Source organism: Thamnophis sirtalis, unplaced genomic scaffold (assembly GCF_051295495.1).
Source record: "Thamnophis sirtalis isolate CommonGarterSnake01/CBP01778 unplaced genomic scaffold, rThaSir2_p1.2 scaffold_5, whole genome shotgun sequence".
In the NCBI taxonomy this organism is placed as follows: domain Eukaryota; kingdom Metazoa; phylum Chordata; class Lepidosauria; order Squamata; family Natricidae; genus Thamnophis; species Thamnophis sirtalis.
The window spans coordinates 95,585,768-95,599,620 of NW_028261385.1; the positions used below are offsets into that span (position 1 = coordinate 95,585,768).

General features: G+C 41.2%; 2 protein-coding genes across 6 annotated transcripts in view; one reads left to right on the forward strand and one right to left on the reverse strand.

Moving 5' to 3' along the window:
• ABCA1 (ATP binding cassette subfamily A member 1) overlaps positions 1-13,853 on the forward strand; it is a 127,040-nt gene that overhangs the window by 102,475 nt on the left and 10,712 nt on the right. The window contains exons 32-41 of the mRNA XM_087716229.1: positions 1,559-1,653; positions 2,150-2,182; positions 4,921-5,026; positions 5,504-5,578; positions 7,273-7,442; positions 8,668-8,845; positions 10,005-10,120; positions 10,208-10,352; positions 11,224-11,347; positions 12,270-12,399. Of these exons, the coding sequence (XP_087572355.1) occupies positions 1,559-1,653; positions 2,150-2,182; positions 4,921-5,026; positions 5,504-5,578; positions 7,273-7,442; positions 8,668-8,845; positions 10,005-10,120; positions 10,208-10,352; positions 11,224-11,347; positions 12,270-12,399 (1,172 nt within the window). The remainder of the gene's footprint in view (positions 1-1,558; positions 1,654-2,149; positions 2,183-4,920; positions 5,027-5,503; positions 5,579-7,272; positions 7,443-8,667; positions 8,846-10,004; positions 10,121-10,207; positions 10,353-11,223; positions 11,348-12,269; positions 12,400-13,853) is intronic.
• LOC106544865 (protein NipSnap homolog 3A) overlaps positions 1-13,853 on the reverse strand; it is a 51,890-nt gene that overhangs the window by 12,317 nt on the left and 25,720 nt on the right. For 3 of the 5 annotated variants that reach the window (XM_087716227.1, XM_087716222.1, XM_087716226.1), the window contains one exon: positions 12,441-13,210. The exons of 1 other annotated variant lie outside the window; for it this stretch is intronic. Coding sequence is in view for 1 of the 4 variants with exons in the window: in XM_087716224.1 (XP_087572350.1) it covers positions 12,390-12,427 (38 nt within the window). In the remaining 3 variants the exon portion in view is untranslated. One more of the 5 variants, XM_087716224.1, reaches the window with a different exon arrangement.

Below are 13,853 nucleotides of genomic sequence, written 5' to 3' on the forward strand. Positions count from 1 at the left end.
AGTCATATCTTTGGAGCTTGCTTTTAAGCAAGCAAGCTCTGGACCATGTGGTTTTCAGGGATGATATTGTTCCAGAGGAGAAGAATCAACCATAGACAACTGTCTCTGAATCTTATAAGATGACATTGTTTCAACAATAAGGCCTTGAGACTTCCAAGAGAGAAATGATTGAAGAGCTGCTGAGTAAACCACCTCTTCATAATCTCTTTCCAAACAAGAAGAAGATTTGAGCTTATCCACAAGTGCACCAGGCAGTTGTTCCTTGTGTGAAGACCATAGGACACTGGTCTCTAGTAGGTTTAGAGCACTAGGAGATGAAGACATTGGATTTGTCTAAATATTGAAGGATATATTTAAACAATGAGCCCAGAAGTTAATTGTAAGAATATCTGCATCTATAAATAGTTTGTGATTAAAAGAGGTTGTGGAATAGGAACAAGTTTTACCTTACAAGAGAACTGATCTGAATGTGGATGTAAAAGTAACAGGCTACAAGAATTTTATGGAAAAAGATGCTACCCTTTATATACAAAAGAAACAAGAAGAATTAAATTAAGTAGTAATTAAAAGGGATATACAAATTACAAACCAAGAGAGTGACCTGGATAATTTTTCTATATTGAAGTTACAAAAAAAAAAAAAAAAAAACAGGTTTGGATAATTTTGTGAGAAACTAAAAAAAAATAATGAAAAGAAATCAAGTTCTAGGGCATTATTTGAAGAGGTAAAGATCAAGTTTGTTAAAAATAAAGAGAAGGGAGGAAAAGTTGGTTTATTTGATCGTTTAAAATAGACATGTTGTTATCTCCAGTAACCCTTAATAGACTTTTGCATATTGGGACAGAATGATGGGGCTTTAAGGCTTTATTTATAGATAAAATCAGGGAAACACGAGATCATTTGTTTTACTTTGTGTGATGTGAGAAATTACTAAGTTTATACTTGTGATGAAGTGGGAAGGTGTTTCTTTATACATTTTCTTTTCTAATTTTTTCCCCCACATCTTCAATTTTTTACCTTTCTTTTTTTAATTTGCATTCATTTCTATTGTTGTAATTGTATTTTTAAAATAAAATTACTACTAAAAAAGCAATAGGGCGTGCAGGCAGCCAATTATGCCAAATAATTATACAAGATGGACAGAGACAATTGGAGAAAGGAGGGCTCATAATTACTCAGGTCTACTGTCATGAAGGCATTAGAGATACAGTCAGAACCCTTAACTAGTGCAGCTTGTGAAGTAGAAATGTCACTTGGGCAAAATGAAGTGCATCTATAACTACTGGTATCTAGCCTGCTATAATTATTTCATTAGAATATGAAATATTAGAATGAAGAAGAAAAAGAGAAACTTTGAAATTAAAACTTAGTGTTAGCTAACCTTTAATATATTTCAGAGGTTTCATGACCTCTGCAATGGGTAGACGATGAAATGTAGAATATTCATAGCGGGCTTGGGTTTCTGATTTCTATAATACATGACAATAGTGGTAATTCAGGACCAATCATATCCTGGCTTATTCAGTGTTCTATTTTCCTCTTCCTGCACTATCTACAGAGAATCCAGGAGACCACCGATATTCTGCAGAATCTGACGGGGCGCAACATCTCTGACTATTTGGTGAAGACTTATGCACAGATCATTGGAAAAAGGTGCTTTATCTTGCTTATTGTTGCTACTCTTCTTTATAGCACCTTTTACTATGATTATCAGGCTGTTGTTTACATGTATTCCATTCTGTTTTTCTTATCTTTGAACCCCAAAGCAGAAGGGAGGCTCCGGTAGCATCCTTTTAGGTCAGGGATGTCAAACTAAAGGCCCATGGCCTGCATCCGGCCTGTGGGTGCTTAAATCTGGCCAGCGGGGCAGGCCTGGAAATATCAAAGGAGTAGCCAGCGATGCCTCTGCTGGCCAAAAAAATCATGTATTCTTTTTCTGCTTGAACTTCCAAGTAACAATTCTCATTATTCTCTGTCAGAAGAATAACAATTAAAAGATTTTAAGGGTTACATTATATGTTACCCTGCACCTGGTGTAAAGAATGGCTCTCTAGTCCCCTTTCTATTGAAAAGGCTTTTTAATCAAATGTTGGAACTGGTTGACTTAGACCTAATATAATGAGTTTTTCTTTGCTTTTTATACCCACAGTTTGAAGAGTAAGCATTGGGTCAATGAATTCAGGTAAATACCTTTTCCCCCCCTCTCTTTGTGAGTGTCGTCTGATCTTAAGAGCTTTACTCATATCTGTAATTACTTATTATGGATTTTTCCAGTTTGGCTTTATTTTTAGGCCATTCCTTACCTAGTCACTCAACCAATAATATGATGTGGCTACACTTTGAGAGACAATGTCACTCACCAGAATGCGTGAAATGAGTGTTCACACATTGCAATTACATGTGTTTTATTTTATCCATACCTGATCGAATGAGTTGTAATGTCCGGGCTCATTTGTAACTCAGAGCCATTAAACCATGGTTTACAAGCAAAAATAGCTGGCTTCATACAGTGTGCCAAGTGCCAAGCCCATACCTATTATATTATCATTTAGTTTAATTTATTATGTATGTATATATAAGCCATTGATTGTTGTATTTGTTACATTTATCAATGTACATTTACATGTTACAAATCTAAATAGAAACCATTGATTGTACGTAGATGGAGAAGAGACATTGTTGTTGAGGCAAAGTTGAGAATTGAAACTGCAAAAAAGGTCACTCACGCCCTCGTTACCTCAAGACTGGACTACTGTAATGCGCTCTACATGGGGCTGCCCTTGAAAAGTGTTCGAAGACTTCAGCTAGTTCAGAATGTAGCCGCGCGAGCGTTTGTGGGTGCACCTAGGTACACCCACGTTACACCTATCCTCTGCGAGCTGCACTGGCTGCCCATTGGTCTCCAGACTCGCTTCAAGGTGCTAGTTATTACTTATAAAGCCCTTCATGGCATCAGACCTGGGTACCTGAGAGACCGCCTCCTGCCAATTACCTCCCAAAAACTGATTCGATCACACAGGCTCTGTCTTCTCCGGGTTCCATCTGCCAGCCAATGTTGGCTGGCGACCCCCCGGGGGAGGGCCTTTTCTGTTGCTGCTCCAGCCCTCTGAAATGAGCTCCCCGTGGAGATCCGGACCCTTACTACCCTCCCAGCCTTCCGTAAAGCTACCAAGTCCTGGCTGTTCCGGCAGGCTAGGGGCTGTTGAAGTGTCCAGCCCCATTTCATTTGCGACTGTTGTTTATTTTAATATTGTTTGTATTGTCTTATTTATCCCCTTCCCCATTTCATTGTGAGCCGCCCGGAGTCCTTCGGGAGTGGGCGGCATACAAAACCAATAAATGAAACGAACGAAACGAAACGAAACGAATCAGTTAATAATCAATTTAGACTTATAATCGCTTATACACTTATGATCAGTATGGTAATTATAATACTATAATCAGCTATTCTGTAACTTGAAAGGTTGGACATTCCAAATTGGAGAGAATGAGGCCAATAAATGAATAATACCCAAATGCAATTTCATAGCTCATCATTTGTTCTGTATGGAACTCACTTTAATGAAGGAAATTGGAAATTTTATTTATAGGCCGCCCTTTTCCCTGAGGGGACTCAGGGCGGCTTACAATTCATGGGGAAGGGAATAAAAACAATGACACAAGAACAATACATAATTAAAATAGAACACAACATTCATCATTCGGGTGGGGACGGATTACAATCTTAACCCCAGGCCTGACGGGATAGCCAGATTTTAAGGGCTGTGCGGAAGGTCTGGAGGGTGGTGAGGGTACGGATCTCCACGGGGAGATCATTCCAAAGGGTCGGAGCTACTACCGAGAAGGCTCTCCTCCGTGTAGTTGCCAGTCGACACTGACTGGCAGATGGAATTCGGAGGAGGCCTAATCTATGTGATCTAATTGGTCGCGAGGAGGTGATTGGCAGGAGGCGGTCTCTCAAGTACCCAGATCCACTACCATGAAGGGCTTTATGGGTGGTAAGTAGCACCTTGAAGCGCACCCGGAGATCAACAGGTAGCCAGCGCAGCTCACGGAGGATAGGTGTTATGTGGGTGAACCGAGGTGCACCCACAATCGCTCGCACGGCCGCATTCTGGACTAGCTGAAGTCACCGGATGCTCTTCAAGGGCAGCCCCATGTAGAGCACGTTGCAGTATTCCAGCCTAGAGGTCACAAGGGCACGAGTGACTGTTGTGAGAGCCTCCCGGTTCAGGAAGGGTCGCAACTGGTGCACCAGGCGAACCTGGGCAAATGCCCCCCTGGTCACAGCCGACAGGTGGTGATCAAAGGTCAGCTGTGGGTCCAGGAGGACTCCCAAGTTGCGAACCCTGTCTGAGGGGTATACTGTTTGACCCCCCAGCCTGAGTGATGGAACACTTGCCAAATTATTGGGAGGGAAACACAACAGCCACTCTGTCTTATCCGGGTTGAGTACAAGTTTGTTAGCCCTCATCCAGTCCCTAACGGCCTCAAGGCCCCGGTTCATCACGTCCACCGCTTCATTGAGTTGGCACGGGGCGGACAGATACAACTGGGTATCGTCCGCGTATTGATGGTATCTTATCCCGTGCCTCCGAATGATCTCACCCAGTGGTTTCATGTAGGTGTTAAAGGAGAAGAGTGTGGTAGCTGTGAGAAATATCTATGTGGCTGCTCTTCTTTTGGTTCATGTGGGATGGAGATCTATCTCCTGAGTGATCTATAATCAGGCTTCCCCTCTGTGTTACATATACACAAGTACATCTACCTTTGCTGAAGGTTGCAGCACATTTTTTTTTATTGTCTTGCTCAACAGAAGGCTTTAGAAAGCTGTAAATCATGCCAAAAATAAAAAAGTCATTGAGTAGGAAACATTTACAAAAATAGCCTTCTACAACAGCTTCTTTCGTCTGTTCATAGATATGGTGGCTTTTCTTTGGGAGCTGGTGGGTCTATTGTGCTTCCTCGTCATGAAGAGGTCAATGATGCCATCAATCAAGTGAAGAAAATCTTGGAAATTGCCAAGGTAAATAGCTAAGGAATTTTGCTGTTTGAGTAAAAGTTGTTCCAGGAGGATGCTTGGAATTTCTTCTCCTTTTTGAATCTATATATCATCATATATTGGGGATGCAGCAAAAAATAAATTAAAAAAGCACATAGCATCCTTGTTGATATGATTATGAGCCACAGTGGCGCAGTGGTTAGAGTGCAGCATTGCAGAATATTTCTGCTGACTGCTGAACTGCAATTTGGCAGTTTGAATCTCACCAGGCTCAAGGTTGACTCAGCCTTCCATCCTTCCGAGGTGGGTAAAATGAGGACCCAGATTGTTGGGGGCAATAGGCTGACTCTGTAAACTGCTTAGAGAGGGCTGTAAAAACACTGTAAAGCAGTATATAAGTCTAAGTGCTTTTGCTATTGCTATTACTAAGGAGTACATTACATGGAGATCAGTGGAGTTATTTTTTTAATTGGATTTTTAAAGTTTCATTTTTATTTTTAGGGAAGTGCTGCCGAACGGTTTCTGAACAGCTTCCGGAACTTCATGAAAGGCTTGGACACAAGTAAAAATATTAAGGTATGAATTCCACTTGGCTGATTTCAGGACCATATTGCTTAGACATCTTGAACCACCATATAGTGTTTCTCCAAATTTAGGGGTGGGTGGGATGTCGGTTCCACCACAAAAGCGCGTAGGACAAAATCGCGCTCGACAAAAGCGCGCTGTGACGTCATCACAGCGCGACGAAAAAGATCGAAAAAATGTGAAAATAAAGCTAAAACCTTCCCCTAACCCCCCCAAACCTAACCCTAAACCTAACCCTAACCCTAACTCTTAACCTAACCCTAACCCTAACCCTAAACCTAACCGTTAAAGTAACGAAAAACGTAACGCTAACCCTTATCCTAACGCTAACGCTAACGCTAACGCTCTAAAGCTAACCCTAACCCTTACCCTTACCCTAACCCTAACCCTAACCCTAACCCTTACCTTTATGTGAATCGGCTTGCTTTAATTTAATTTTTATTAATTTTTATTTGAATTTTTCGATCTTTTTCGTCGCGCTGTGATGACGTCAAAGGCGCGATTTTGTCGATCGCGCTTTTGGCGTCCGCGCTTTTGACGGGTCACGGGGATGTCTGGAATTAAAATCAAAAACATACTTCATTGTGATATCCACATGGTTTACTTTTGTGATGTAAAATTTTATTTTCAAAAAGCCCTTTACATTCAGTGAGTACTTGTTCAGCTACTGTTTGAAGTTACAACAGCACTCAATGAGTGGACTTACAACCCTTCCTCATGGTGGCAACCATCACAGCATCCCTGTGGTCACAGGGCATTGTGATTCGGGCTATTGAAATTTTGCAGTATTCTGTGTCATGTGATCACCATCTATGACCTTCACTGCTGGCTTCTTACAAACGAAGTGAATGGGGAAAACAGCAGGTCACAAATGATAAATCGTGTGACTTAAGGACACTGCCATTAAGAGCAATTACGTAACAATGGCAACTGGAACTATCGCTACTGCCATTGTAAATCAGTGTAGTGATGTGATGTTTTGCTTTGTGATCATGTCGCTTAACAACAGAGTTGCTGGCCCCAATTACTATTGTTACATGAGGACTACCTGTATGTTCCTGTACGAGTTATTGATGTGGATATGATTCTTGGCTGGGAAAAGACAACCAGAAATGTGATTCATACTAAGCAATAAAGAGTGACCTTCTATAACGCACAAATAATTCTGTCGGTCTCATCAGACCCAACAGATCTATGGTGGTTATAAATATCTAAGACAATCCCGAATTTGTTGGAAGACAGTCTTCCAACAAAACTTAGAACGAACATATACAAAACATATGAATTATAAACACAGTCAATTGCATTGCCCAGCTTCCTCACCTTGTTAACCTAAAATTGTAATCTCTATCTGAAACCAATCACCCCAATTATATGCCCTGCCAGAAATATCCATTCATGGAATTTGTTCATATCAGTAGACATTTAGATATCTGTATATACCGGAAACCAAGAAAAAGCTTGCCAGAGGCAAAAAAATAATCAGTATATTATAAATACTAATTAAAATTAACTTCCCATTTCATATAATTATAATTATGTGCAGTCTCTCATATGCAAAATACTGTCACACTGAAACGCACAAAGGAAGCCAACAGGATCCTATGATTTTGATCCTCAAATCTGAGATTTCCTACCAAATGACTAATGTTCTCTCCGTTAAAACGAGATGTTTCCTTTTTCAGGTGTGGTTCAACAACAAAGGCTGGCATGCTGTCGGCGCTTTTATCAATGTGATCAACAATGCCATTCTCCGTGCCAACCTACAAGATGGAGAGAATCCAAGCAATTATGGCATAACGGTCTTCAATCACCCACTGAACCTCACCAAGCAGCAGCTCTCTGAAGTTGCCCTGTACGTCCTGCAATGACAACAAAGGGGTGGAAGGGAAAGGAAGAGAGAGGGGAAATGAAAATATATCTCTCGTGATCAAAAGAACACGAAGTTGGAAGTATCCATGTATCGTATTTTTCGGAGTATAAGATGCTCCGAAGTATAAGACGCACCTAGCTTTTGGGAAGGAAAACAGCCGGGGTGGGGGGGCGGGGGAATCTGCCTCTGCTTCCCAGCAATTTGCCTTCTTGCAGCAAACAGGTAGTTTCACTATAAATTTCAGTGCCAGCCTCCCAATTGCCGCCTCCGCAAGCCCCATTATTTGAGTTTGCTGCAAGGAGGTAAATTGCTGGGAGACAGAGGCCAAAAGATGGGGGCCAGAGGATGGGCGGGGCTACATTCGGTGTCAATTTGTCAATTTTAATAGATTTGTATGCTGCCCAATCCCGGAGGACTCCGGGCAGCTTACATAAAAGACAGTTTAAAAAAGAAGATATTAAAAATTTTAAATATGAGACAGAACAAATTAAAACAGAACACAACATGCACTCGATCATAGTGGGGCTGAAGGTCAATCAAGATCAGCAGCCCCAGGCCTGCCGGAACAGCCAGGTCTTAACAGACTCAGAAGGCCAAGAGAGTGGGGGGAGGGTCCGGATTTCGGGGGGCAGTTCGTTCCAGAGGGCCGGGGCAGCTACAGAGAAGGCCCTCTTCTGAGGAGCCACCAGACGACATTGTGCAGTCGATGGTACCCGGAGAAGGCCCACCCTGTGCGATCTTATTGGGCGCTGGGAGGTATGTTGCAGGAGGCGGTCACGGAGATATCCAGATCCTAGGCCATGTAGGGCTTTAAAGGTAATCACCAGCACCTTGAAGCGTGTTTGGAGACCAATAGGGAGCCAGTGCAGCTCACGGAGGATAGGTATAACATGGGTGTATCTAGGTACACCCAGTATCGCTCGCGCGGCTGCATTCTGGACCAATTGTAGTCTCCGAACACTTTTCAAGGGCAGCCCCATGTAGAGCGCGTTACTGTAGTCAGTGTGTGTGTATAAGACACACTCAAATTTTCACCCTTTTAGGGGAGAAAAAGGTGTATCTTATATTCCAAAAAATATGGTAGTTCCAACAATATAAACCAAGATTTCAATTAAAGTTGTCCTGTTTCTAAAGATATACTTAATTAAGAATCTGGATGAACAAGTCAAAAATCAATTTGTCACCTTTCCATCTTTCTTTTTACTAGGATGACTACTTCGGTGGATGTTTTGGTCTCCATTTGTGTCATCTTCGCCATGTCCTTTGTTCCAGCCAGCTTTGTGGTTTTCTTAATCCAGGAGCGTGTCAGCAAAGCCAAGCATCTCCAGTTCATATGTGGTGTGAAACCAGTGATCTACTGGGCGGCCAATTTTGTATGGGATATGGTAAGGCTGCATCTATTTGACATTTTTAGTTTCTGTTCCTTTTGGTCATAGTCTGAAAGAATGCAGTTGCCATGCAGAACTTTGATCCTTTTGGCTTGATCCTGGCTTGTCAAAGAGTAATGTAGTACCTGACCAGAAATAGTTGATGTTGGTATAGGAATGCACATTCTCTAAATATCAGAAGCCAGCCTCTACACTGCATTTCAAGGATAGATTGCAATAACCATATAGAGGATAGTAGTGCTACAGTACTGATAATTTAGAAATGAGACTAAGTAACCCTGATGAGATTCAGTTTAATTACAATTTCAGCCATGTCCCAGCCCTGTGTCTGTAAGAATGTTCAGACTTGATGTAACCATTGTGGCGCTAGCAAGTAGAATGCTTTGAATCTTAAAGCTGACATAAATTGCATTCAAAACAACAAGAAGACTTTGTGGAGATTGGGATTTGAGCCAATTAAAAAAAGGAATCGCAAACATGCAACCCCCAAACACTTTGGATCATGAAGTACCATATTTTTCTGAGTATAAGACACACCTTCTGCCTCCCCCTAAAAGTGGAAATGTTGATGTGTCTTATACACCAAATACAGCCATTTTTGGCCTCCTGAAGCCCTGCCCCCACATTCAATTTTGGCAAAAAAATGGGCTGTTTTTCGCAAAAACAGAAATGTTTTTGCCTTCCCTCAGCCTCCAGAAGCACTCTACAGGCTTCAGCAGGGCTGGGGAAGGCAAAAATGCTGCCATTTTTGCAAAAAATGGGCCATTTTCTGCCCGTTTTTCACAAAAACGGGCATTTTTTTCCTTCCCCCAGCCCTGCTGAAGTCTGCAGAGTGCTCCTGGGGGCCGGGAAGGACAAAAACTTTTTTTCTTACTTACCTCTTCGAAATCTTGGTGCGTCTTTTACACCAGTGTGTCTTATAGTCCGAAAAATATGGTATATCAGACATTCTATCTCCTTTTCTGTGGTTCTATCAAGTCCTCATACTCTGATCAATTTGTATCACCTTTGTCTCATTGTAATTAGCTTGAGAAGATCTAATGCTTGAAAAGCTTGCCATGACCATCTCCTTTGTAACTTAAATGTTATAATCATTTGCATCTTTTAATCTGGAGCTCTTCTGATTCTCTTTTCTTCTTTTCTTTGAAACTTACAGTGCAACTACATCATTCCAGCAACTTTGGTTGTCATCATCTTTATCTGCTTCCAGCAGAAATCCTATGTATCCTCAACCAACCTCCCAGTGTTAGCACTTCTACTTTTGCTCTATGGGTAAGGAAGGCTCTTTTGATTCAGGTATGGGCTACCACTGGTGGAATAGGTGAAGAGACCTCAATGCCTTTTTCTGTTCTTTGCCAGGTGGTCCATAACTCCTCTCATGTACCCAGCATCTTTTATATTCAAGATTCCTAGCACAGCATACGTGGTGCTGACCAGCGTCAACCTCTTCATTGGCATCAATGCAAGCGTAATCACTTTCGTCCTTGAACTATTCACCAGCTCTGTGAGTTCTCACTGAGTAAACAAATAGTGGCATTAGGTTTTTCTGCAGAATTGATTTTCTTGTGATTTTGAGTCGGATGAATGTGGAAAGCAAGGCATATTTGTGTTACCACACTTAGGACTTCTTCCAATTGCACAATCTTTTATAAAGGTGTAATTGAAAGGGGGAAAATCTGAATTTATGAATGCAACAGGAGATATACACCTTTGTACTATTGGGGAACGGTAGAAGACTACCTTTATGCTAATTCATAAGCAAGAGAAATCTAGCCAGTTGGTAGAAGACTTTAATAGAAGTCTTTTGCAACAGAAGAATCAGGGAAGAAATTGGTATCTCCCCCAGTAGGCGTCCTTCTCGATTCTTAAGTTGTTTAGAAAGCTTCAGGGAAGGGGTGAATTATCTTCTCTACTAGTAGGAGCATCCTATAGAGACCACTGTCAAAAATCTGTAATTTTGAGTGAGTAAGCATAAGTTGTGAAATTAAAACGGAGCTTACATTTAAACTGAGGCTGGAATTATGTCAATTCAGCACTTAGATAGTAGAATAAAAAAAAACCCAGAACCTAGCTCTGTTTTTAGATTTGCCAATCCTGTCCCAAGCCAGACTATCCTTTTGAATTTTGAAAAGCAAAGAGGAACACCACTTTGTTCCTTTTTATCCAGATGATCGATTTAGAAATTAAATCAATCAGAGGAAGGGGCAGAGTTATCCCTTTTCCCTAAACCTTTTAAGGGACTGGTTTAAATCATTTAAGTCTTATAGTTGTATAATTCTTTCAATGGTTTCTGAGCTGTAGATCTGCGGCCTTTGACATCTGTCCTGTTTGTAAATGTTCAAGCTGCTGATCACCTTGGCTTCTGTGTCCTTTAGAAATTCAACAACATCAATGACATCCTTAAGTCCGTGTTCCTCATCTTTCCACACTTCTGCTTGGGGCGGGGCCTAATCGACATGGTGAAAAACCAAGCAATGGCAGATGCCCTCGAAAGGTTTGGTAAGTAAGATGTTGCTCACACAGTTTAGGCTTTTACAAGCTGGGCCAGCAGTGTGTTACATTCTCTTTTTCTTCCTATTTTTTAAGCCTTAAAGCAGAAGGGAGGAATCTGGTAGCATCCTTTTAACATGTTTTATCAAAAAGACAGAGGCTTTCATGAATAACAGCTCAGCTCAGATGATTGGAGTGGCTAAACTGAGGAGGTTTGGGCAGAGGGGAACAGCAAAAGAGAAAATAAGGTGGGGTGATTAGGTAGATATGGATTACATCAGAGGTGGTATTCAGTCACTTCTGACAGTTCTGGAGAACCGGTAGTGGAAATTTTGAGTAGTTCGGAGAACTGGCAAATAGGCTGGCTCTGCCCTGCTGTATCCCAGCTGTTTTGTTGCCCTGAATAGGAAAATGGAGCTGGAAAGCAGGTTAGTGGGGTGGGGAGGGAATGGGGTTTTTTCAGTAACCTTCCCTTGCGATGCCAACCAAGCCACACCCACAAAGCCATGCCACACCCACAAAGCCATGCCCACAGAACCAGTAGTAAAAAATTTTGAATCCCACCACTGGATTACATGTAAAATAGATTACAACTCCTTCATCAATTAACCCTTTTAATATATGAAAAAGCTGTTGCATTTGTTGAGACATTTCAAGATAGCCTGAAATATATATTTTTTGGTCAGAAAAGGTGCTACTGGGCACATTCTGTTTGGCTATCATAGGCTAACAGACCTCTTCTCCTACAATGTCTGTTTTGTAATGTTTTCTAGCCATGAAAGGAATAGAATTAGGCTTTCTACATCCCAATCAATATTAATTTACCACTTAATTTTGGTATATTTTATTTGAAACATCTACGTAATGATGGATATACACAGCAGTGGCTTCTTGGGAAGGCTGAACCAATTTATCTGTTCTCTCTGACCAGGTGAGAATCGCTTTGTCTCCCCTCTCTCCTGGAACCTAGTTGGGAGGAACCTTTTTGCCATGGCTATAGAAGGAGTTGTGTTCTTCCTCATCACGGTGTTGATCCAATACAGATTCTTTATCAAGTCAAGGTAAGAAATCCTCCGTAGCGATCAATTCCTAGCATGGGAAGGGTGCATGTTTTAGGGTTAGGCTGAGGCTTGAGGACCTAAATCAGGCACTAACAATCTTGTGCCCTTAAGAAATTTTGGGTGGATGAAAATTTAATTCCTGTTGATTTCCAGCTCATGCAGCCAAATGTAAAGAATAATTAAAAATGTTATAGCGCTAAACTATCTATAGAGGGGAACATCTTACTGTAGGTAATTCTCGGGTTATGACCCCTCCTTCAGCAACTGTTCTTAGTTACAACGATACCGATTGAGGGGAATTTAACGACCAGTCCTTGGAATTGTAGCTATTCCATGTTCCCGCAGTCATGTGATTGTGATTCGGGCACTTCGCAGCTGGCTCGTAATTAACAATAGTTGCAGCATCAGCCACGTGATTGCCATTTGCAAACTTCTATATTGGCTTCCTAAAAGCAAGTCAAACAGAGAAGCCTGCAGATGTAGGAGGTCACAAATTGTTCCCGCTGCTTTTTTCCCCATCCCATGCTCTGTGACGTCTATCCACCTGTAGCTCTTGCCTGCTGGCCTGGGACTCTCACCTCTTCCCATGTTGCAGTCACGTGAGATCCTCACTTAAAGACTTCTGTAGTCCTTGAATTACAATGGCATCCAGGATTGCTGTGATTGCTGTTGCTAAGCAATGCAGTCACATGATGTTGCACGTTATATTCTTATTGCTTAGCAACAGAAATTCTTGTCTCGATTGTCGTCGTAACCTGAGGCCTACCTGTAATGCCTGTTTACATTACAGAAGGACAAAAAAAAATTTCCTCTGAAAGGGTTAGAAGAGGAGAAATGGGGGATTAGTGTTAAGATCAAAAACTTTACCTTCATTTTTTATACTAATAACTCAAATTTATTCTACAATTTACCATAGACTTGGTTTCAGTAATACTCCTAGAACTTTGTAGTCCTTCATTTTTTTGGTCTCCCCCTACTCCATCCATTTTGTCTGTTAATTCTACTCTTCCTCTGCTAACGTACCAAAACCAACATTTTAATTTCAAGTATCTCAATTTTCCAATTTAATTTTTCACCCCAATCTGACAGTTATTTCATATAACTCATGGAAGCAAACCTAGATTTGTCAATAAGCAAATCTTAATCAGGACGCATTCTGCTTTTACAGTATGGCATAGATGTTTTTTTCTCTGGTACTGATGTTTGCTACCTTTTGATTTTTAGATGAATGATTAAAGCATCTTGGGAGTTCATTTTAAAATGTTAAAGTAGAATGGTAATTTTTGGAATGTGCCTTGGGCTTGCCTTTAACTAAGTGTGAGTTTTAACTTTTGTAAATTGGGAAAGAGGATCAACTAAGTTCCACATATTGTGATGGTGTCCAGTAGCGTATCTGTTACGTAGCACAATTTGAAGTTTGAGTGCTGAAATAAGTTTTAACACAATATATTCCT